The 26,874-nt window shown below is 36.9% G+C and overlaps 2 protein-coding genes across 2 annotated transcripts; both read right to left on the bottom strand.

Annotated features, from left to right (window-relative positions):
• Positions 1 to 5,078: 5,078 nt before the first annotated feature.
• Positions 5,079 to 9,616, bottom strand: LOC103336217 (tryptophan aminotransferase-related protein 4-like). Its single transcript, XM_008239250.3, has 5 exons — positions 9,251 to 9,616; positions 7,433 to 7,733; positions 6,973 to 7,265; positions 6,535 to 6,815; positions 5,079 to 5,498 (listed from the first exon to the last, which is right to left on the bottom strand). The coding sequence occupies exons 1-5, from the start codon at positions 9,535 to 9,537 to the stop codon at positions 5,269 to 5,271; spliced, it is 1,392 nt and encodes a 463-aa protein (XP_008237472.2). The 5' UTR covers positions 9,538 to 9,616; the 3' UTR covers positions 5,079 to 5,268.
• Positions 9,617 to 17,496: 7,880 nt separating this feature from the next.
• On the bottom strand, positions 17,497 to 26,371 carry LOC148915818 (uncharacterized). Its single transcript, XM_089054211.1, has 4 exons — positions 26,264 to 26,371; positions 18,389 to 18,580; positions 17,919 to 18,142; positions 17,497 to 17,710 (listed from the first exon to the last, which is right to left on the bottom strand). The coding sequence occupies exons 1-4, from the start codon at positions 26,369 to 26,371 to the stop codon at positions 17,497 to 17,499; spliced, it is 738 nt and encodes a 245-aa protein (XP_088910337.1).
• Positions 26,372 to 26,874: the final 503 nt, after the last annotated feature.

Here is a 26,874-nt window from a genome sequence, read left to right as displayed (position 1 = left end):
GGCAACAAAGTTCAACGGAAATCGAGACAAAAAAAAGTTATCTTACAAAGTTCGCTCGGGTTCACTCTTGCCCGCCGTTCAAGTCTAGCTATCACTCGAGGCGAAATAGAAAACTTGTGAGTGGACAAAACAAAGTTTTATTATAATTCAAAACAACATACTAAACAATGCTAAAAACATGCAATCAAAAACATTCATACCTATTCAATGTGAAATTGATGTACTTTCACACCCCCGATATAATATGATACTATCAAAATAAAACGAAATATGTAAAGAAAGCTTTTGAAATAGTTAAGTGCATAAACATATAGACACGAAAAATCTTGAAATTGTATAGATATATACACCCCGTAATCCATAACTATACATATCATATAATTTATAAGTATATATATATATAATATTTTCACACCAACACGAGTACTAGGGAAACAATCCAGCATGGGGATTATTTGACTACCTCGTAGGGTTTCTACCCTGCGTTTAGGGATGAGCTGTCTAATTGGGGGACTACAACTCTACAACACACACGCCAGAAATTCTAAGGCATGGTAATTTAATCGTTGAAAATAACGCTATTTTAAAACAAAGTCCACTCACAGGAAGTCCGACGTTGTGTGACCCTGATAGGGTCCTACTTGTTGAGTGCGTTGAATCGGAGTACCTTTTGAAGAATACAAGGACTAGATTAATTAAAATACTTTGAACGAGAACTTTAAAATAAACTCCTAGTTTTCCTGAGACTCAAGTGTGTGTACGACGTGATTGAGAAGTTTCTAGGGTCCAATTACGTGTTTAGAAAGGTGAAATAACCTCTGAAGACGCTCGGTCAACCGAGTGGTCGAACTTCTCAAACTTGGTCAATCGACTACGGGGCCCACGCACCTCGATTTAAGATCCGAAAGCCCCTATGGATTCAACAAGGTTTAATAAACACGTCCTACAAGTTTGGTCCAGATCGAGTGGTCGGATCACTCTCGATCTCACGATCGGACTGTTACTGTTTTATGTAATCTTTGAATCATTGATTTGGAGTATCCGACTCAACTCTCGATCCACGAGTTCCTACATGATCCTAGAGGTATATAGATCAACATATTTGGAAATGGGGTCAATTCAACGATAACCAAATTCGAATACGAGCATACCGGCCGTGCTCGATTTACATGTGAAACATTTTAGAACTAAATGGGCCACCCAACCTTGGCCCACGTGCCAGTAGTGTGTGGGTGTCTTTAGAAAATTCTGACGACTGTGAAATTCTCGAAACACCCAACAATACCTATACCTACGTGATCACGACAACGAAGGGAGCAACTTTTGTTCTTGGGCCACGGCCAAAGAGTGGTCGGAGCTTGCCGAAAATTTTAGCCAAAAATCGGTCAAAACTTAGATCCTAAATCTAGCTTCAAAACTTCAAAGTCGATACTAACCAACCCGACCATAAGCTAGATCACATTGAAAGGATGAGAAATCATACCCGGATCGGCAAATTCCATAGTCGGAATCGTCCCAAAACGACGACTTAATTCGGAGAAAACCGGTGGTTTGAGCTATCATCGTGACAGAGGCGTGGTTGTGGCGGAGAAGGGTGGGATGCGAAGAGGGGAGGCAGTTCTTTTGGGACGGTTTCTTGGCCGAAGGTGGCCAAACGGAGGAGTTGCGGCCAAAATAGTGGCTGGCTATTTGGGTTTCGTAAAGAGAGACGTCGGGGGAGAGAGAGAATCTGATTGGTTTTTAAAATCTAACTTCAAAATATTTATGGTTGTGCCACTGCAACAATGCCATTCAATTCCCCAAAATCCTACCGTATTAAAAAGTGACTAGAATGACCCTACCCCAAGGGAAAAATTGTAACTTCACAATTAAATAAATTAAATAAGTTAAATGAATAGTTAAAATTGGATTAGGGTGTCACATATGTGTGGGGAACCAAACCATAACACAAGTTTTTAAAAGAAAAATTCAATCCTGCAACAATAAATAAGAAAGGGCATTGATTTTGAGTATTATTGGAGGATTAATCGGCTAATATGGCGTTACATTCTTTCTTTACTCTATATTAATTAGGTAAAGTGGGACTATAAACATGTGATATATTATTGTCAATGAAATTATTATGAAGTATAAGGTTTGCAAAATATGAGCTGCAACTATATAATCCAATATGTATAGGAACAATTGTTGGGGTGGGGCCAGGTTATGGTAGGCCCTAAGGTGTAACATCCCACATCGACTCAACGGAGAGGGGGTGATGTGCCTTATATGTACATGTCTGTCTCCATCTAGCACGAGGCCTGGGAGCTCAACGGCCGAATCATGGAACTCCGGTTGTTAGAGCAATCTGACGTGACAGGACCAGGAAGTTGCTCGTAGCTCCTAAAAACAAAAACTGGAGGCAGTAGATGGGGCCAAAGCGAACATTATTGTGCTACGCAGAGCCGATCCGGATGTGACAATTTGTATCAAAGCCACTCGCCATGTCATGCGAATGTGCCGGCTAAGGACGCCGAGCCCCTAAGAGGTGGATTGTAACATCCTACATCGACCAACGAAGAGGGTGATGTGCCTTATATGTACATGCCCGCCTTCATCTAACACGCCGAGGCTTTTGAAAGTGATCGACTCTGAGTCGCGGAACCCAAGCGAATTGGTGCTAGAGCATCTGTGATGGGTGACCCATCGTTGCTCGTGAGCCTCCAAAAAAAGTGAGGGTAGAGAGGGGAAAATGCATAATATCATGCTACGCAGAGCCGATCCCGGATGTGACATTTGAGAAGCCACTGGCTGCAGGGTGCGACGTGTCCGAGGACGCCGAGCCCTATGAGGGGTGTATTGTAACATCCAACATCTATCAACGGAGAGGGGTTGATGTGCCTTATATGTACATGCTCGCCTCATCTAACACAAGGCTTTGGGAGCTCAACACATCGAGCCATGGGAACTCCGGTTAAACGAATTGGTGCTAGAGAAATCCTAGGATGGGTGACCCACGGAAGTTGCTCGTGAGCTCCCGGAAACAAAACCATGAGGGCAGAGAGAGGGTCCAAAAGCGGACAATATCGTGCTACGGCGGAGCCAATCCCGGGATGTGACAATTTGGTATCAAAGCCACTTTGCCGTGTGGTGCGAATGTGCCGACGAGAACGTCGGTCCTCCTAACGGGGGTGTATTGTAACATTCTACATCAACCAACGGAGAGCGGGTGATGTGCCTTATATGTACATGCCCGCCTCCATCTAACAAGAGACCTTTTGGGAGCTCACTGACTTCGGAGTTATAGAAACTTCGAGGTTAAGCGAATTGGTACTAGAACAATCCCAAGATGGGTGACCCACGTGAAGTTGCTCGTGAGCTCCCATAAACAAAACCATGAGGGCAGAGAGGGCGGGCCCAAAGCGGACAATATAGTGCTACGGCAGAGCCAATCCCGGGATGTGACACAAGGTGACTCCGTTCCTAGATGAGATTAACAATGACACGATTCAAATTAAGATCTTCAAAGGTAAATCATGCATTGCATATATATTAGGACATATGGAATCAACGTGATGACTAGTCATCCGTTACTGCTAGCTCATTGCCAACTCATTTAAATTCTCATGGGAGACTCACACTTGGCCAGGTGTAGGTTTTTTGTCCTAACGATTTTTGTCTCATTATAGCTTCAATTATTAGCCACCATATGGATTATGAGAGTTTTGTTTTTACTTTGCATCTTTTCTCTGAGGAAAGTCTCCATTTTTCATTATGAGGTTTTAAAATTGGTTTTTAAAATCTACTTTGATCTTTGAAATCCACTTCACCCATTGAGAATTTTTTAGAGTAAAACTTTTACTTTGCATTTTCTACTTGGTGAGATTTGGATTTTCATTATGAGATTTTGAAAATTGGATTTTGAAATCTGCATCTAGGGTTTAGTTTAAACACTTCATCTTCCTAGCTAGAGCATATTTTCTGTTGATTTCTTCAAGAGGATGATTTCTTGAAGAAATCGACTATTTCATTCTAGAATCTATATTTCATTCATTGGTGACGATCTAGAGTTGAGTTGCGGTGCTATGGGGTGAAGAAGCTGATGGACTAGCTACCATTTCCATGAAGGACAAACTACTAGCTCAACTACGTTTGGAGAAGGTTGCATAGGGAGGTAGTACTCTTTTCCTAAAAGACCTATGATTGGTTAAGCTTGTGATTGCTTTTTCTGTAAGAATCTTCTTGACTTATTTGATTGCCTGGTCGGAGTGATAACCCTCATTTTTTTTAATGGGATAACCTCTACCGCTTCCAACTCAACATTAACTTAATAGTCGCTCGCAAGGTCGAGAGCGTCGTATGATAAAGAAACAAGATGATTACATATCTACTAAGAAGCAGCCTCTTAAAGAATAGTATCAGAAATAACAAATACAATGTCAAACATCAATCATTCATTAACCCAAATGGGTGTGAAACAATTCAAGGAAACCACCGAAATAACCCGAACGAAAGCATCCACCTTCGATTGTAGAAGCCTTGCATTTGACTTCCTTATAGTGTTGAAACAGATTCCTCAGGAACCTAAGAAGATCCTTCACATCCGAGACAAGGCGCATAGCAATATCGATAAACTTTCCAAACCGTAACACCACTCAGCAAAGCCAACTAGTGGTATTGTAGTTTTTTTTTTTCCTTTTTTTTTTTTGGGAGTTTCACTAAAACACCCAAAATTGAGGTTGAAATTATAAAAAAACCCAACACCCAAAACACTTTATAAACACACCCAAAACCCATCATTACACACACTCAAAATCCATTGATAAACACACCCAAAAAATATACATTTGTTGATTTTGGGTGTGTTTCTATGTTTAAATAGTATTTGGGTTTTTTTTATAAATACATGTCTAAGATTAGGTTTATTTATAAATTTGTATTTTTTTTTAAGTACAAGTGATAGTCTAAATTACATGAGTAGAGAATATCTCACACACATACAACCAAGATGTCATGAGAGACGTACCATAGTATTATTGTTTTCATTAATGAGGAAAAATAAACTCGAACTAGGGTTATATCTTTCAACATTTAAAAAGTGAATACAACTAGACTAATTGACTAGTATTACATATATAAGCACGGGATACATAGAGGAGCACGAGTGACGCTCTGCTATTTTTCGAAATGTTTCAATATACATGTAGCAGGTCAAATCACATATTGACCCTTAATTGAATAAAAGTGTACTGATTATTGGCTTCTAATACACAGGTGATTAATTTGTCATCAAATCTCGTTGACAAATAACTTTTGGAGTTCACTTTCTTTCAAGACTAATTGGTTGAGCCGGTGAAGCAATATATCAAAATCATCTTGGCTCCTTAAGAGAGTGAGACGTACATGTCGATCTTCAGCACCAAACAAGCTACCTCTACGGCCATAAACATTGGCTTCTTTTTGGAGTACTGCATAGCAATCTTTATCCTCTTCCCTCTCGCATTTCAACCACACATAACCTGCCATGAGAATAAACTGCTTCAGAATTTGACCCAATGGAGCCTTTAATTTAGTAGTTTTTCAATATGATTATTCTTTTCATTTATCAGTTTTTAGTTGCACAAATTCTTGAGTCAGCAAAGGCTTGGTTCTTTTGATAACGTCTAAATTACTTGAGAGAAAAACCAAATTGAAGTAGTGGAAATTCCCAACAAAATCATCAATTAATCTTTGCAAATATGGTAGGGTAGAATTAATTTTGTATGATGAGGTTAGACACAAAATAAAAAATGAAGTTTGTCATGTATATATATATAGGAGTTTATTGAGGATCCTCAAATAAGTTTATTTGAGGACACCTTGTAGGCCCCACTCCGGATTGTATTTCACTAATCTAAACCGTCTATTTTGTAGATACTCATTCAAAGATCATCTCTACAAAAAATCACTTGAATCCGATATCATTTGACCACTAAATTGAGTTATTGAAATTTTAGTACTTTCTTGAAGCACCGTGTTCATTGATTTTGTAAGACACAATTGGATGTCGAAATGGTTTCAGATTTGTCTAATTTTTTGTAAGGATCATCTATGAATGAAGACCAAAAATAGATGGTTTGGACTATTGAGAAAAAATTGTAGGGTACTAAAGTACGCCCTCAAATAAAATTATTTGAGGGATCCTCAATGTATGATCATATATACATATATATATATATATATATATATATATCTGTGTGTGTGTGTATTTATGTGATGTTTGCTCATGTATGGCCCTAAAAAAATGTTTCAAATTTAAGAATATTATTTGCAGAAACATGTGCCAGTTAATGTATAATTGGCAAATCTAACATCTATGGGTTGGCCAACGATAAGACGTGGATCACATAATTATGGTTCTAACTAGGTGTTGCCAGATCATTTCCCACTCCGTACTTATACTTCACTACTACTTAACAAGGGAGGGAAAAATCAAATTCAGGACCTCTTCCAGCATTGGAAAGAGAAGTACCACTAGACTAAGAGAAGTACATAAGAGTGATGAGGACGTTATACCTGGTGAAGGTTTTCTGGTTTTTTTGAAATAAGTGCAGTATTGGGGTGCAATTTTCTGTAGAGAAAATCGGTTTGACAGAGCCAAAGTGTTGCTCAGTTTTTCCCAGCGGCTCTTCACTTTGTTGTATCCGAATTCAAAGATTTCCTTGCCTCCAGTTTCAAGCACTACATTCAGAAGCTTCAAAGCTCTGAGCTGAGCATCCCGAGAAACACCCATGCTACTTAACTGTAAATACTCACTCATTCTTTTGTACACAGACTCATCCTTCACCACTGCCCACCTGCACAAGGCACAACATTATTATTTTATAACTACGAAAAAGGATTTTTCTTGGTTCAACTCTAATAATTTTTCGTTGGTTTTAAATTTAAAAGATTTAAAAAATTATATGAGAAAAGAGAAAGATATGCAAGAAAATGGAATAGTTAGGGTGTTACCCGAATCTACTACCGGCATGGCCAGTGAGCTTAGAAATAGAAAATATCATGATATCATCATCGGCTGGAGCAGGAATTGCTGTAAAATGGGGCCAGTAATACACACGATCATAGATTGCTTTGGCATTTGGGCCTTGAAAAATGGCCTTTTTCAACTTCCCATCAGGGTTGTTTGGGGAGGTTACGAATTCAATGACGTTTGTATTTGCATCTGAAATGTTCTGCAACACGGCTGCATCTCCTTCGAACTTGTAGTCCACTGATCGAAAGAACTCCGCTTGCTCTTGGTAAAGCTGCGAAAATTCGACAACTAAAATTAATTTATTTGTAAAGGAGTTGTATCATCTCAACGGATCATATGCATGCGCCTCTATGAGAGATAGTAAAACAATTGAGATGGTACAAATGGTTTTGATCTTTCCAAATTTTGTATGCCGTAAATTCAGAATGAGGATTCAACCCTGTAATAAGGAACTGAAACCACAACACTTGCAGGTGAGGAAGAGCTGAGATTATTGGAAGAGAGTGCGTGAAGTGCAGCGTTGAGAAGTTGGGTTGAGCCAGCACCAAAAACAATGTATCTTCCTTGAGTCACCGCATTTCCAACAATGGCATGAAGTTTGCGAATGTGCCTCTCAAGCTCTGCTGAGATGCGAGATTGATCAGCAAAGGTATAGCTCATTCGATGCCAGCCTGCTACTACAACTGCACTTTTGGCTGCATGTTGCATCCAAAATGGCTCCAAGAAAAGTGGGTCTCCACTGCAAGCAAATATATATTATTATGTATATGCATGAGATAATTAAATTTATAGTAAATGTAGCTTTCCCCTTTCAAACTAATTTTTTCTTGCCTACAACCTATCATCTTATTTTTTTATGAAGAAAATCCAATTTATTATAAGCAAAACTTGACAACTAGGATCCAACTCAATAAGTTACCTAATTAAGCTTAAAATCTGATTTATTATAGTTCTTATATTCCAAAAGTACCCTTAATTAGAGTTTACCCTATTATGTGATTATATTAAATGTTGGTTTCCTCAATGTTGGTCTCCTAAATTTGGAATTTATTGCAAATTTGACTATTGTTTTAAATTTCAAAACGTTTGGCACATATTAATGTACACAAATATATACATATATATATATATATATATATATAAACGTTAGTGTCTATATTAATGCACACACAAATATTCCTATGTGCCTTACACGAATTATTGCCTTTTTTGCTTGGTCACCCTTTTGAATCCCAAGAAAAATGTGAAAAACATAATATAAGTATATATATATATATATATATATATATAGTCTCTTTCTATTGAGGAATCTCTCAAATAATTTAATTTGAGAGACACCCTTTAGGGTCCCCTACGAATTTTTTTTCAACGATCCAAACTATCTATGTTTTAAGTCTACATTCATAGATCATCCTTAAAAATAAGAGAAATTGGAAACTGTTTCGATATCCAATTGTGTCCTACAAAATCAATGAACACGGTACTTCAAGAAAGTACTAAAATTTCAATAATTCAATTGAGTGATCAAATGATATCGGATTCAAATGAGCCCTATAAGAATGTCCCTCAAATAAACTTATATGTGTATGTATATATATACACACACATATATATGTTTCCAAAAGAAAAATCTCCCTTGTGGTTCTAATTTAAAAATCTCCCTTACCTATAATTTTAGGTGGATATTGACAATCACATTCACATTTATACAGTATAGTTGCTTTCACCATTTGTATGTGTGGGACTGTAAAGAGATATTTTATAAAACATTACTTTCATGAGTGACATCAGGAGCTTTGTTTTCGGAATCTTTCTGGTGCATATTTTACATAATTAAAACAAGTTTTTGAAAATGAAATTCCTTTTGTTGCCTTTTTTGTACCTTTCTAATTGGTAATATGGATTTTAAGTTTTGGCATGGTTAAGTAGAGGATCTTTTTAGGTATCAGGTGCTTTGATTCTAGAATCTTGACTGCAGGGGTTTACACCTAATCTGCTCAACTTTTCTGAATTAACAAATAATCAAGCTTGCATTTTGACCACACCTTTTTCTCCATCCTAATTTCCAAAGGTTCCAGCTTCAAATTCTAATGTGCAACATTGAAGACTTGAAATAGTTTTTCTTTCTTTTTTCTTCAAAAGAAATATAAATCACAAATCTAAACCCCAAAGCTAACTATCAATTTTCAGTAACGAAGTCTTTGAAAATATGTGTGGAGAGAGAGAGAGAGAGAGAGAGAGAGAGAGAGAGAGTACCCATCAGCATTTGCTGTACAAGCAGTTAAAAATTGAGAGCAGTCAGGGCCTCCATAGCAAGAATTGCATTCACAAACGGGTTCCTTCCCATCAAGAACAAGCCCATCCAAGTAGGCTCTTCCATGCCCTGAGCAAGAGACGGCTGCCACGTGCTCAGCTTCTTCTGCTGCTCCTCTGCTCCAACTCAGCTCCCACTCTCCACCCACATAGAGTTTCAAGACTAATAATAGATTAACAAATATAGAAAATGCAAAGCACACAAAGTAAGAGCTTTGTAACTTAGCCATATTTGTTCAGTTTCCTCTTTCAGGCTTGTATTATTCTTGCACATATAGAACCTTATGCAAGAGGAAAAGGATAACAAACACAAATTTAAGGCATTGGGAGGCAATGCTTGGATTAATATTTATACAAAAAGAGGCCCACCATCTATGTCAAGGACTAGGACTTTTATGTTTTACAGTAAATATTAGTGAATAAGATGGACCACAACTCTTGAGCCACAAATTACAACACATATCCTTACATACTCTTTTAGGGTTCGTTTGGTACACCGTATTAGACTTTGGATAAGAGTAAATAGTCTATGTCAGTTATTTGGTGTCAACTTGTATTATTTAAAGGTTTAAGCTTTTAATATTCTTCTTACCTGACTAACTAATACAACCCACACACCCCGGTTTAAATAATACATGCTCAATTATAAGGCTAGGAAAAAAAAGAACATACTTTCTACGAGAAAAATCAGACGCTATCTTTTCCCTAGGTTCTTCTTTGCTATATCTTTCCAGGGTTATTCTTCTTCACTCTTCTCCAGGTATCCACCTCTCTCTCTCTCTCTCTCTCCCCAATATGCTTCTCCACTTCACTCTTTCTTTTTCTTATCTGCATCTTCTTCAGTGGCTATCTGGTGACTGCTTAGAAAACAGAAATCAATAATTTTGTGTGGTGTTTTTTTTGGTTTGAATTTCACACACCCAAGTTTGCAGCTTTGCTTAGTGTTGAAATTCTTTCTTGCCCATTTATGTTGTTTCAATTCAAAGCTCAGCCAAACAACTTCAGTTCTCAATTCTATTTTAATTTTTTAATTGGTGGGTAAGTATAATTGGCTCTCGATTCAAGCTTACACTACTACAAAAGGAAAACCACGACGGTATTCACCGTCGTGTATTCTGCTTTCAAATCGTCGTGGAATCACCGACATCTTTTCCATAACAAAACCACGACGGTGAATAACCGTCTGTTAAACCAAAAACGCTCATCAAAAATAAAAACCGACGCGTCTTTGTGCAAAAAGACATAAAAAGCGATCGAGGATGAGAATAGACGACCAACTCCAACAAAAAAACGTCGTTAAAAAAGCGGATGACAAATATAAATATTGACGCCTTTACAATCATAATAGGCGGCGTTATTGACACCTACTACGTCACAACATTTCCACAACCGTCGTAAAATAAATTTTCCACCGATTTTTTATGAATTATGACGTGAAATAGATGTCGAGTTAATTAATTACGACGTATGTATTTACTTAGACGACGCTTAAATGAATAAACAACGCCGGTTCCAAATAAATGAGAGCCGTATTACAGAATTTATACGCCATATTTTGAAAATAAACGACGTGGAAAAAATGATGGGGTCATTAATTACGATTACGATAATTTATAAGGGCGGCGTTGTCCTTATATACAACGCCGGTACCATGAAAAAGACCGTCGTGTTTAATAATTTATACGCCTTCATTAAAAATTAACGCCGCCTAATTCATCTTAACGTCGATTTAATTTAATGGACTTCAAATACCGTCGTGAATTCATCCTTTCCACTTCGCTTATTAAAGAACTTACGACGCGGTAAATTCATGCAACGCCGTCTTTGTAACGCTCAGTTAAAATTTCATCTTTTAGCGCCGGTATTATGGGATTGAGTCGTTATTTTGAATTACATGGCGGTTCTTTATGCTTGTCCGACGTGTTATCCTGGATTCGTTTCACAATAGCGTCGTGGTTCTTCATTGTTACTTTGCTTTAAGACGTCGGTAAATATATTGGATCGTTGAATGCTCCAAAACGTCGTTATTTATTAGAACAGACGTCGTTTTATTACATTTTTATCAAAACCGCTGTTTTGTAATGGAACCAGTAATTTTTGTTGATTGTTTTGTGGCCAAAACACTTATAATGAAAGTGAAGAAATCACATTACAATATATTACAAAATTAATGTCATACACTGCCAATTAAAAGCATCATTCAACCCATATATCTTCACACCCATCTCGAATATTTTGACTCCTAACTCAACCACCACTTCATCAAATGTGTCAACATTTGGCATCCCCTATAAATGGCTCACACTCAATTCTCACATCACCTAAGACATCATCACCAATAACATCATTATATTCTCTATTAGGCATTGATAACACTACCGACCAACCACGATGCATCGGGTCGTCAACAAAATACTTGTTTGACTTGAGAAGCCAAAACAAATTGGTCATTCCTATGTCCAATTTTACTCAAATCTACAAGGGTAAATCCAAGTTCGTCCACTACAAGACCAGAAGTATTATCAATCCAATCACACCTAAAGACTGGGATTGTAAACTTTTGGTAGTCAAGGTCCCAAATTTCTTGAATGACACCATAGAAACCCATATTTGAGAGAATTGGGTTTTATCCTTAGCACTAACAACTTGCATAGTATGTGCAAGTAAATAAACTCCACTATTTTGAGTTGTCCGCACATCATCTTGTGCCTTGATGTTGAATTTAATACCTTTAATGAGATAGCTCCTATATAATGCACTTGCCATGTTTGGACCAGCTGCTAGCCACCTTAAATTTTCGATACGCCATGATTGTCTTCCTCATTAAGTTCACTTTGAACCTGCAAATTAATCATATAACTTCATTCAATCTAACATAGAAAGAAGAAAATTAAAAGTCCAATATGTTATTCAATAACATATACCTTGAAGCGTAGCCATTGAATGAAAGTGCTATTGTGCTTATCCTGCAGCCACTTTGTTCTCTTTCTAAATTTTGGATAAGTGGTCTGATGTGAATCATATGTTGCCTACATGACACACAAAATTCAAGTATTACGGTCCCAAACATATAAGATAAACATAAGAAATAATTTAAAATGGAAACTTAAAGAATAAAACTCATACGTACTCGATATAAGGTAGGACTTCCTCCGTATTCTCCAAGACATATAGATGTGCTTGGTTCAAGCAGTCCCGATCAACTACGCTCACTGTGCAAGCTGATAATGGCTTTGAAACTCCCATCTTTTGGCTTGAAGGCACTCCAACTGTACTAACATCAGATAAATGCTCAGTACAAAACTCTACAGCTTCTTCAGCTATATACCGCTCAGCAATGCAACCTTCGGGACGAGTACGATTCTGAACATACCCTTTAGCACTTTCATATATCTTTCAAACGGGTACATCCATCTAAAATATACTGGCCACACAGACGAACTTCTCTGACAAGATGTACTACTAGATGAACCATGATATCAAAGAATGAAGGGGGAAAGTACTTCTCAAGCAAACACAAAGTAACTACTACATCTTCTTCCAACTTATCTAGCTTGGAAACATCAATCTTTGCACATATAGCATTGAAGAAGAAGCACAAACGAGTTATTGCATACCTTGCGGGCTTCTCCAAAGCAGTAACGAATTGCCACAGGGAGCAATTGTTGCATTAAGGTATGACAATCATGTGATTTAAGGCCAAGAAGTCTTGAATCTTGTAAAGATACAAGATTTTTATATTTGAAGAATAACCTTCAGGGACCTTCATACCATAGAAAGAATTGCAAACCTCTCTCTTCTCTGCTCTTGACAAATTCCAAGGCCCGGAGGCAAACGAGTACGCCTTTCTCCATACTCGGGTTGCAAATCGCTTTGACCCCATGTTCAATAAATCTAATCGAGCAGCAATCCCATCTTTATTTTTTGAGGATCTCCAGCAATGTACCAATGATACTATCAAACATTCTTCTCAATGTGCATAACATCTAGGACATGCCTCACAGGAAGGTATTTCAATACTGAGATCAAAGAATATTGATTTCTTCTTCCAACAAACTCTGTCACCATCTTCAACCATATGCAGCACTTCTTCTCCGGTTAATGGCTCAGAGGCGTGCCATATTCAGGTTTCCCATTAAAAGTGCACGTTGCCTCCTATATGGATGATTGATCGGTAACCATTTTCTATGCCCAATGTAACAAATTTTGTGGCCATTTTTCAACTTTGTGACTAGGTGTATCATCGCATATTGGACAAGTTTTATATCCTTTAACAACACAACCGGATAAGTTTCCATAGGCGGGAAATCATTAATTGTCCACATTAATGCAGCTCACGAGTGTAAAGTATTCTCCATTATGTGCATCATACACTCCTTCAATCCCATCCCACAAAGATTTTAAATCATCAATCAAAGGCTCCAAGTAGAGCGTTATATCATTTCGGGCTGTTTAGACCGAAATCAATAAAAGGTCAACATCATGAACTTTCGTTTCATGCACACCATGGAGGGAGATTATATGTAACTAAGATAATCGCCAGCAACTATATCTGCTACTTAGAGAAGCTGTGGGGATTGAATCCATCGGATGACAGAGCCAATCTCAAGTTTTCTCGGCCATTACCAAACTCGCCATTTATCATCAAGAAGTTTCAAGACGGGAATCCGCTGATGAGACATATAACCGTCAATTGATTTTCTAGCAGATGCCAAGTCAAACTCTTAGCAGCTCTCATGTGATCGAAACATCCTTTTAAACCTTGGAATTGGAGGAAAATACACACCACCTTCACTGCACACCTCTTTCAAGATTGAATCTTTGCCTTCCTTCCACCTTGAGATACCACAATTAGGACAATGAGTTAAATCCTCATACTCCTTCCTATACAAGATGCAATCATTGGGGCATGCGTGCATTTTCTCATAACTCAGCCCCAATGCACACAAAGTCTTTTTTGCCTCATACATAGAGGCCGGTATTGTATTTTTCATGCAGGCAAATCGCCTTGAAGTATCAATAATTACAAAAAGCGACCATCACTCATCCCATATTTTGCCTTCAAATTATACAACTTCACTAATGCCGATAACTTCGTGTACTTTCTACAACCGGTACAATGGTTGATCTCCATCCCCAATCACATTGGCAAACTCATAAGGATCAGATCCAAAATCACCAAAATCATTATCATCCATCTCTATTTCTTCAGACACAAAACTGTACCTACTATGGTCATCATCTTCTTCAACATTTCTACTAGCATTAGTAGCTGCTTCCCAAGGTTCTCCGTGAAATGTCCAATTCTTATAGCTTTGGTCAACTCCATTAAAGTATAAGTGATCCCTTATAATTCCAACCCCAAACAATTTCAAATTAACACATTTAACACATGGACAACGGATATGTGTGGTAGTTAGAAGATTTTCTACTGAAAAGTTCAAAAATGCTTCCACCCCTAACTCATATGCCTTCGATCTTCTATCCGAGTGCATCCATGACTTATCCATCTCCGACACTATACCCTATTATATATAATAAAGTGAAAAGGAAAGCAATGACCATCACTATAGCAGATTATATAAAGTCTAATAGCAAGTAATATACAACATAGACGACGGTTTTTAAACAAAAACAGACGTATTTGACATTTATAGGACGGATTTTACGTCGTCTAATTATAACCACGACGGTAGTTACATAACACCGCGTGTATAAGTAATAACAACGACGGTTTAAAGTAAAACCGTCGTTGTATGCCTGAAAACGCGTCGTTAAACAGTTTATTTTCAAGATCCGAAAACCTATTAACAACACAACATAGACATGAAACCAAGCAAGAAACTAACATATACGTGAAACCAACATATACTAAGCATGAAAACAATAAATCCATTCCCAATTCAACATAACAGAGAGTGATTAAAAGATCCGACAAAATGAAATCCATTCCCAATTCAACATAGAGTGATCAAGAAAACATTAAACAGAAAATCCATGAACCCTTTAACAACATTATTAACAGATCGCAAAACATATACCTAAAACCCTTTAACAAAACAACGTAATATATCATTCAATGAATTTACAAGGGGAAGAGAGGGTTTGTACTTACAGGTTGGCGAGCTCACAGATTATGACCAAATTGGATTTGACACAGCTGGCCCAACTTTGAATTAGAGATGAAGTGAGAGAAGCGAAATGTTATGTTGCGCTTGAAATCTAACAATTTTAGGGTTCAGGGTTAGAAGTATAAAAATAAGAGCCAAATCTGAAAATTTTAGGTCCGAATATTTTAAGAAACCGCGCTTTTAAAACATCGACCGAAAAAACACGCGTCGTTAAAATTTAACATTAAACATGACGCTAATTACATTAAGGACGTCGTGGTAAAATATGTACCACGCAAAATCAAAAGAGCGTTAAAACTATGAAAAACCACGGCGGGTTAATTAACTACCGGCGTTGTAAACAATAATAAACGACTCACGTGTAAACAACCGTCGTTTAAAAAGAGAACGACGCGGATTTTTCTCCATACGACGTCAACTCCATATTCCACGACTCAATCATCGTTAAAAGTAATACCCTAAACTTTAAAACCCTAAATTATATATTTGTAAAATTTAATTTTATAAAATTGTTTATGGTTTTACATCCTAAGAAATAACAAACATAAACCCTAAACCCCAAAATTATACTTTAACCATAAACCCTAATAAATAACAACCCTAATCCCCAAACCCTAGACCCTAAACCATCAAACTATGTAAGTGATGCTATGACTCATCAAAACAATTTTATTTAGGTTGGACATTTTAATCTTTATTACACAAACTGCATTTTTTGGGTTTTAGGGAAGAAAATATATCAATGACTTCATAGGAGTTGAAGTTGAATTTTGAATTTATTTTAAATTTATTTTAAAATTTTGAATTAAAAATAATAAAATATTCTTATGTCAACAACAAACCACGACGTTGTAAATAATAATAAACGACTCACATGTAAAAAGACGCTCGTTGAAAAGAGAAACCATGGCGGATGTTTCACCATCAGACGTAAAATACATATTCAACGACCTAATCACCGTCGTTATAAGGTATTAACCTAAACCCTAATAAACGACTTACTTGTTCAAAAGCACGTCGTTTAAAAGCGAAACCATGGCGAAATTGTATCAAAACGGCGTCTTATGCGCCCCATCACGTCTAAATATCATTTTACGTCGGTTTTACATAATATATGCGTTGGAAAGTTATTACACGTCGGATTACACAATTTGTTTTTTTTATAATATGAAACCTCAACAAATTTTCTGGAAAAAAGGATGTATATTATAAACAAAATTTGGACATTATATATTATAGAAAAAATTATATATTATATAAAAATATCAAGTGTTCCAACAATCATCTAATCCATATGAAGGCAAACAAACTCTGCCCATTCTTTCCTGACTTCATCAATGGCTGCTTGGGGGTATGGCGCAGATCTTTTCCCTTGGCAAACTACAATCCATAAACAATGATTATTAAGCTTTACAAAAAGAAATTCAGAGAGACAGCGACGTTGTTTTATCATAACCGACGTAGTATATCGATTCAACGAGCGGTAATTTTAAATGACCGTCATTGATAATACAAAAAACCACAAAAAATGTTTCTGAAAATTTTATTCTTACCTTCTTCTCAAACTCCAAGGAAGGATCCATGATGATGTCCCTCATGAAGCGCATCACATAATACCCGCATTCGACACCTTCTTTGGGTTGCTTTGGTGTGCCTGGCAAGTTTTCCAGATTGGTGCTTTACGGCCTGGTCTGCCTATGTAGGAATTATAAATTTTTAAAGCACTGTTCACGATGTTTTTGCCCTCCTCATCAACCACACGATTTCCAGGCAGAGGATCCAGAAAATAGACGGTTTCCCTCTTTGCCCTCACAATCAGCAAGACCCAATGACGGCTGCACAAAATAAAATAAAAGCGACGGTTAATATAAAAACCGACGTATTATATAGTTTCACACGACGTAATAACTTAATCATCGACGTTATTATAAATTTATCACGACGATAATTAACTACCGACGTGGTTAGTTGTTTCAAACGACTCAATAAATAAATAACCGACGTGGTTAGATGTTTCAAACGACACAGAATTAGTTAAACAGTTTTATAAGTGGTCAATTAGTGAAAATCATACAAACAAAATCCTTTTAAGGAGACTAACCCTGGATTGTAAGGCATCATGAAAATCTGTTCACCATCTGTTTTTTGAAGTCGACTGGCTACAATTCGTGATCTGTCGATTAGTGACCCAGCGTTGGCACTAACTTGAGCAGGGTCGATAAAGCCAACCATGCTGCACATATTTGCGTCTCTCAAAACATCATATAAGCACCTAAATATATAAAACAAACGACGGTTATTTATACACAAACGGACGTATTATACACTTTCACACGACGAAATGAAATAGAAAGCAGGCGTGATAACTAATTTATCACGACGGTAGAAAAAGAACGACGTTTTTAGTGGTTTAAAACGAGCGTAATAATTAAACAACCGACGTCTTATGATATAATGTTTGATATTTGATTATGACAAACCTCATATATACTGCAACCACAGTAGCCCCAATTTCTTCCATGCCTGCAAACTGTGTAATATCTTCATGCAAGATGAAGGTACTTCGAGCTGCACCAAACACCTCCTTCTCAATGTTGAAGGTCATGATCTTCTCCTGAGGCTTTAGTGTCGTTTCCACATAACGACAAAGGGACTGTAAGGAAGATGGCACCTCCACATTCGAATAATCAACTACTTCAGTACCCTGTTTAAAGAAATAAAGCAAAATAAAATGACGTGGTAATTCATTAAAAACGACGGTTTAAATTAAAAAACGTCGTCTTATTATAATTTAAACGACGATAATTAAATACCGTCGTTTTATATAACTATAGACGTCGTAGAAAATAAATGCCGACGTCTAATGTGAAAACAAACGACGGTTTAAAGAAAAATATCGACGTCTGAAATGTGAAAAACAAATTAAAAAGGCAAAGTTATGAGAATATACCTCCTCGTCATGCTTTTCTTCTTCTTGTTCTTCTTCTTTCTTCTCTTCATCATTTGTTTCTTCCTTTTGTCCTTCATCTTTTTTCTCTTGTTTTTCTTCCTTCTTCCCTTCATCTTTGTTTTCTTCCTTCTTCCCTTCATCTTTGTTTTCTCCTTTCTTCTCTTCATCTTGATTATCTAAAGCCCCAGATTTCTGTTTTAAATAATAAAGAAATATATATATAAGACAGATTGTACAGAGAGTAAAAAAATTAAACCAAAACGTCGTGGTAAGGCATAACCTAAGACGGTATGTAAGAATTATGGACGTCTTAAAATTATTAAACGATGGTAAATAATAAACGTCGTGGTAATTGTATATTACGTCGTTAAGGACTAAAACCGTCGTCTAAAAACCACAAAGTACGACGTCTAGTGGCGTGTAAAACAAGTAAACTAAATACGACGTGATATTTAAATAAAACGACGGGTTATTTATAAAATCGTCGTGGTATGGTTTTAAAACGACGGGTTTATTCATAATAACGACGTCTAATGTAAAAAAAAAACAGAGAATTCAAAGTTCGGTTATGTTACCGTTTCTTCCTGCCGCTTCCCCATTTTTGGCAGTATCATCCTCTAAATGTTGGGATCTCCCTTCAGCCCCAGAACAGCTAGCTTTATCGGACATTGGATTTATGGGGCTTTGCTGTAGACCTTGGTTTTGAGAGGGGCTAGTTTTCGGTTTAAGCATGCTTGGATCAAAATTGGGGATGAGGTGGGAAAGCTGACTTAGTAAATGTTCCCTCTCAGCCTCTACTAATTGTTTGGTTCTAGCTTCCATCTTCTTAGTCTCCTCTTGAAGGACAAGTCTTACACTTTCCTTCAATTGATCAGCAAACTTTACCCTCTGTGGTCTAGGTAAATTGAAGAATTGCCTAGGGGAAATCCCAGCACCTACCCCTCTTACTCTCCCTGGATGCTGGGACCCAAAGCCAAGGTCAAGACATCATTACGCCATTACACTCAGACTGCCTTCACCACTTGTTTTTGCAATTCATCCTAAAACAAAGACATACAAAAAAGTCAGCACAAGAAAACACACGACGGTTATTTATAAACAAAGCGACGCAGATATATAATTTCACACGACGCACCAAAATAGAACTCGACGTTATAATATATTTATAACGACGTTCATTAAAACGACGTGGTTAGATGTTTAAAGCGACGCACCAAAATAGAACTCGACGTTATAAACCACGCGTCTTTTTTGTAATTACAGAAAACAGAGTTGTGATTCCAGATTTAGATCTTTCACGACGTTTTTGAAAACATTTCGACGTAGTAATAACATTAAACGACGAAAAAATTAACCACCGACGTCTTATCTATACTTACGAAAAAGCGAGTTGTGATTCCAGTTTTAGATCTTTCACGACGTTTTTTAAAATATTTCGACGTAGTAAAATCATTGACACGCGAAAAATATAACATTAGACGTAATAAGAATTATATATACACAGTTTAATAAATATTTAAAACAGCAGTGTGTAGGCTTACAATTAATTTTGCTTTCTCTGCCACCTTTGGATCCAGGATGTTACCATGTTTGTCCTGTCTAGCTTTCTTCCATAAGGTAGATCGATCAATTTCTACCCCAGGCATGGTTTCCTCCAATTGATCCTCCAAACCAGCATATCCTTTTCGAGACAATCGATGATTGTACTCAAGTTTCTCCCTAATCTGTGCATGTTGAGAATGCACAGGACTCAAATTCTTTGGATAACCTTGAAGCTACAAAGGCATCCCATTCTGCTTTCTATGAATTTATATACTTGGGTTGGCTTAATTTCTCCCTCTCCTTGATGTATGGAAGGATATAATGCCTTGTCGGTGTAGACTTGAAATCCTTCCATTTCTTGGCAGAAGATAACACCGAGGTCTTGCCCCCTTGACCTACCACAAAAGCCATGTCAACGGCTTCCCAAATCTGCTCCTTTATATCATTGGGGATTTCAGCCCATTTCTTGTCCACAAGTGGGACTCTGGAGCGTGCCAACACACCAATGTAGGACTGCATCTCAGTATGTGCAGGGCCACATCCTTTCCCCCTTTTATTGTACTCAACAACTGGCTTGATTTTCTGCAATTTTTCTTCACAACACGAGGCATTGTGCTCATACCTCGACCGACTTTGAATCCTCGTAAATTGTTGTCGGGCTGCTTGGTTCTGTCTCAGCAGATGAAACAAACTTCATCTTCTTCAAGGGCTTGTCTTGAGGAGTTTCCATTCCAAGCTCCTTACCTCCATTTTTTTGGAGCCAGAGTACTTACTTTGGTCTTGAGAAACCATGGTTACAGAATAAACAAACCTGCAAGTGAAAATATTTCGGGAAAAAATTAGAACACAAACGAAGGTTATTTATAAACTACGACGTATGATAAGATTTTACACGACGTAATAACATAACATCAGACGTAATAAATGTTTAAAGAAGAAACAATACAAATGTTTAAACAACGACGAAACAATATTAAATAAGACGTAAAAAGAACTTATTACGGCGATATTTACACGACGTCGTGATATTCATATTAACACGACGTAAATATTAATATACCGTCGTGTTATGGATATTCACACGACGTGAATAATAAGCTACCGTCGTATTTATAAGAAACCAAAAACATTTTTCTTTCTCTGTGAATGTTTGATTGCAGGTTTAATTTCTCTGAAACATGGTTTTTGTTTTTCCTAATTTGATAAAATAGAAAGAAAAAAAGCTTTGGCATCTTTTTATAGACGACGGTATCTTAAAACAACGTCGTGGTATGAACATTCACACGGCGTCAATAATAAGATACCGTCGTCTATATAAGATACAAACCCTACTTTCTTTCTCTCTGTATTTTATCAAATTAGGAAAAACGAAAACCATGGTTCAGAGAAATCAAACCTGCAACTAAACAAGCAAATAAAAATTTGACAGTCTGTTTAAAAACAACTTAGATCAATTTTAAGACGACGCTAGGACGACTGACGAACCGTCGTGGTCTACATATTTAACCACGCAAATACAAAGCTACCGTCATCTTATTTAGTTGTGTTCAAAGTTGAAACTTTCCCTCTCTTTCTGTGTATTTTATCAAACTTGAAAGAGTAAAAATGATTTTCGGAAAAAAGGTAAAAAGATTTTCAAAACAAAAACAGTATGAGCATGCAAAATAGCAACAAAAATAGCAACAAAAACAGAGAAATGAAAGCTTACCTTTGCGTGCAATGAAAGCTTTCTCTCGGATTTTGGTGTTTAAGTTCGAGAGGCGACGATTAAGACAAGAGGAAGACGATGAGATACTCGCGATGCTCTAACAAGGAAAAAAGACGAAAAGTTTTCTCCGGGAGATTGAAATTTTTCTCGGGTTTGGAAGCATGTGTAAGTCGTAGACGAAAAGTTGTATATGTATACAAACCGTTTCATAGTAATAAGACGGCGGTTTACATATAACGACGACGTATTAATAGACAAACTACGACGCGTTAATTTGAACTTATGACGTGGTACATAATACTGAGTAGTGTTGTAGGTACCGCCGTAGTAAACTCCTAAATAAAAGTCGATAACTCAATATCTCGCGTCATGGTAGAAATATTTAACACGACGGTTATTTTAAAGTTACGACGTTTATTTTCATAATATACGTCGTTTTATTGTAATATACCGACGTGGATAACACTAAACTAAAACGCGTATTATTTTTTACGACGTGGATTCGTTTTACACGTCGTTATGTGTAATATAACCGATGTGGATTTTATTTTTTTATTATAAATATAATTTTTTCTCCTTTTTCTTATAGTTTATTTTTCAAAAACAGTGCCTTATACATATAGTTTTTTTTCCCGAGGAAATTAATGTTCTAGAATTTATAAAGTTTCTTTTCTAGGTGACTGATTTAAATCAAATAAAAATATAAAACAACGACTGTTTTTGTTATACCGTCGTTGTTTCTTGTCGTCTTAAGTAAGAAGAAAACGACGTAATGTATTTGTTACCGACGAGGATTATTTTTGTTAAACGTCGTTATGTGTAATATAACCGACGTGGATTTGGTTTTTTAATTATAAATAGGGTTTTTTTCCACGGGTTCTTTCAGTTTAAGTATTCGATTAGGGTTTCAACTTCTTCTCACCTCATCTCTGATTGCAAATCTGATTGCAAATCACCAATTTTCAATAAATTGTCTCACTGATTGCAAATCTGTGGCTGCCGTCGTGAAGTTTTAGGAGGCAATTGTTTGGATGTGAATGTTCACTTCAAAAAATTGTCTCTCCTGATTGCAAATCTGAGGCTGCCTCGTCAAATTTCAGATGCAATTTTTGATGTTAATGTGTATGTGCGTTTGTGTATCTCAAAGACACAAATACACATACATCATTAACCTCTAAAATATTGTCTTCGTAAGATGATGATGAGCAACAGAGTTCCATCTTGTAAGATTTCCTAACCCTTGTGATCTCAGAATAATCTGATTATGTCGGCGGTTTTCTATATAAACCGTCGTGGTTATTTCAATTCTTGTCGTTAAGTAGATCTACCGACGTAGGATAACAAAATCCAAGAAATAAATTGTTAAAAACAATTCTTATTCAGACGACGGTTTAAATATAATGTATGACGTATAAAGTGGACAAATACGACGTTAAATTATATAATACGTCGTTATATGAAAACCCCAACTTGGTAAGAATTAAAGATGTCGTCGTAGAAATACGAGAAAGACATCGTTATATTTACCTTTGCCGTAGTTGTACATTAATTTAATACGGCGGTATTTTGTATTTTACCGCCGTGGATTTATTTGTAATTATACGGCGCCTTATACGAAAACTTGGTCGTGTTAATTTCGGGTAAAACGACGGCTTTTTTTGAAACCGTCGTCTTTACTTTCTCGTCGGTCGGTTCATAACTTCCGCCGTTATTTGTTGGCTTCGATTTTACCTCTTGAAAATCCTATTTCAATAAGGCGTCGGTTTTTAAATTAAGTACGTCGTGTTTTATGAACAGCCATTTGAAACTCCATTTTTTAGTTGTCTAATGTGTTATTTCACGGCGGTTTTATAAAACCGTCGTCTTTTAAAAACAACGACGGTTTTCACTTAGACCGTCGTGTTTTTCTGGTCGTCTTTTTCACTTTTTGTTGTAGTGTTAGCCAGATTCCAGATTTTTTATATATTAATTTTTTTGTCAAAATCCCATATTCCAAATTTAACTTGGGGGATTTTGCATCAATGATGTGATGGGCCGGCAAGGAAGACAATGAAGGAAGCAGATAAAGGGAAGAAACAATCGAGAGAGAGGTTTCTTGTTTTATTATTAGGCAGTTGTTGGATGTATCTAATGGCTAAAACGATTTGTCAATGATATGGCAAAAACAAATGAAAAAACAATTTTGTCATCATATGAATCTTACCAAAAATATTCATGTAATTTGTATTTCAATTTCCACTTAAATTATCAAAGAATGTAAAAGAAAAAAAAATATAGTCTGATCCGGATGTTATCTGACAAACCACCAAACACAGTATAACTTAGTCAAACTATTTATCTGAAACAACACCAAACCCCTTAAAATATTATGGATAAATAGTATGTACTGTCCAAAACAGATTAATACTATCCGACATAAATTAGTTAGTACAGTCTGAAGTACCAAACAAACCCTTAGTCTTTCACAATCTAATATTTGGCAAAATGACTTTCCTTTCCCATTTTAGTATACTCCAGGAAGCTAGGTGAGGTATGTCACCTTCTTACATGTTTAAAATCATTCTTATAAGCTTTAAAGGAAGAGAACTTTATGTGAGATAGGAGAAAAACTTGTGTCTGGTTGTTCCTGCTATTAGTTTAGCTAAGTAGTCTCAAGCTGGTGTCCCAGCTGTCATTTAATTAAGTGAGTTTGTTATTAATTTAGAGCTTAAGTCTTTGACAGCTCATGTATTCCACCAAAAGCTAAACTCTATAATAAACTGAGCTATAGCTAATATTGTATTAAGATCAATAGAGAAAATGAATAAAGAAATCTAGAACCTTTCAATTTGTTCTTCGTTTCCTCTGTTCTTAAGCTTGCCTGGTTATCATGGTATCGAGAGCCTCAGTCGATCGTTGTGCCTCTTGACATGATTTCTTGCTCTCTTCGCTCGCTATTCTCAGGTCTTTGATTTTATTTCTCCCAAATATTGGTTCAATGTTTATCTTCAAGAATGGTGATTTTGTCTCCTTGAAGTGATTTTTCAAAATTTGGTGAAATTGATATGGAATTTGTTGCTTATTCTTCGATTTCTCTTGATTCTTGGTGATTGATCTCTGGCATGAAGTTGCACTTCGTTGAATTTTGTTGATTTCATGGCATGAAGCCTTTTTTCTCCTGGAATTTCTGTGATTTGTTGGCACGAAGCCTGTGTGAAGCATTCTCGTTGCACGAAGCCTTGTAGTGATTTCTTGCATCGATTGTGTTTCCTTTTGACACGTTGTGTTTTCCGTGAATAATTCTTTGAATGTAGTCATGACGGTGAATTCGCCCAAAATTGAGGGTTTGTCGGGATGTTTACCATTCGCTTGAATGATGATAATTTTGTCAAGTGGTCATTTCAATTTCAATCAGTTTTGCAAGGTTATGATCTTTTTGACCACTTTGATGGCTTCTCAATTTGTCCATCGAAGTTTGTCATTGATACTGAGCTCAGTGTCACTACTGAGGTCACTAATGCTTATAAGAATTGGAATTAGACTGATAAGGCTCTCTTGAGTCTCTTAATTGCTACCTTATTTGATGATGCGTTGAGTATGTCGTTGGTAGTAAGATCTCGTTGAGGCCTCGGACTCATTTGCAAGATAGATATGCCACAGTGTCTAGGGCACGTGTCAATCATCTTAAAACTAAGTTTCATACTATACACAAAGGTGCTGATTCTATTGAAAAGTATTTGCTTTGGATTAAGATAGCTCGTGACCAGCTTAGTTGGGGTTGGTGAACGACATCGATGATGATATGGTGATCACTGCTCGTGATTCAACCATTGGTCTTAAAGATCTTTGAGCTCATCGCGTAATGCAGAGAGACAAGCTGAAATTTGTATGCATGCTCTTTCTCATTCTATAAATGCTATGATGGCTACGCGTGCTTCTTCTTGGCCTGATTCTGTGGTGCTAAACACTTTTCACAAGGTTCCAGCCAACTCAAGGTTCCGGCTCAACTCAAGGTTCCAGCCTCGGACCTTATAATGGCTAAAGGTCCCAGCTTGATCTTCCTCACCGCAAGTTCAAGTCATCTAGATATCATGGTTTTGATTTTATTCGGACAAGCCTGGTTTTAACTCTTCTGTTTCAACCAACAATGGAGTACATCTTCTGGTTCTAAGCCTCATGTTATCCCGAATGTCAAATCGGTAGTAAGAGGGTTCACACTGCTGCCAATTGTTTTTATGGCAATCTGGTGATTGAGACTCTTTTCTTGTTATTTAGTGCCAGATTTGTGGGTAAAAAAAGCCATGGTGCTCTTGATTGTTACCATCGAGCTAATTTTGCTTTTCAAGGACAAGCACCACCAGCTTCTCTCCAGGCTATGACTGCTCACACACAAGGGTTTGAGTCTTAAGACAATTGGATTGCAGACACAGGAGCAACTCATCACATGACCCCATATTTATCTGTGCTTGAGACTGCTACTCCATATGATCAAGATGATAAGATAATTGTTGGCAATGGGGAAGGTTTGCCTGTTCAACATATTGGCCATGCTAATCTTCCTATCACTTCTTCTCAGTCTTTATTATTTCCTAATGTTCTGCATGTTCCACAACTATCAACTGATTTGCTTTCTGTCGCAAGCTCACATGATAATAAGCTGCATGGTTACTATTGATGATGTTGGTTATTGAGTGTAGGACAAGGCAATAAGGGCAGTTCTTCTTAAGGGAAGGAGTAGCAAAGGCCTTTATCATGTTCCTAAATCTCTGCATTCACCTATGTTTCTTCACCCACAACCTTTCCTAGTCAGAAAATAGACCACATCATGTGGCATCAACGCTTAGGCCACCTTGCTAATGAAGTACTTGTGAAGATGTTGCACTCTTCTCAAATAGTATGTTTTCCCGATTCTTCATCTATTTGCTCACTTGCTTAGGTGGTAAAATGTCTAGACTTCCTTTTCCTGTAAGTTTTGACAGAGTAGTACATCCCTTTCATAAATTTCATAGTGATATTTGGGGTCTATCTCCAGTTGTATCCATTGAGGGTTATAGATATTTTGTACTGTTCATAGTGATAAATTTATCCGGATATTTCCTCTTATCAATAAATCAGACGTTTACTCTACTTTTGTCATGCCTTCATTTCTACCCAATTTTCTGCTTCTATTAATATCTTGCAATCTAATGGGGAAAAGAATATCGAGTCATTTGTTTAAATAGTTTTTGACATCTAAAGGGATATTGCATCAGGTGTC

This window comes from Prunus mume, linkage group LG6, assembly GCF_029339155.1.
Source record: "Prunus mume cultivar Tortuosa linkage group LG6, ASM2933915v1, whole genome shotgun sequence".
NCBI classification, from domain to species: Eukaryota; Viridiplantae; Streptophyta; class Magnoliopsida; order Rosales; family Rosaceae; genus Prunus; species Prunus mume.
Note: the sequence above shows the minus strand (reverse complement) of the source record. Positions and strands in the feature narration are given on the sequence as shown.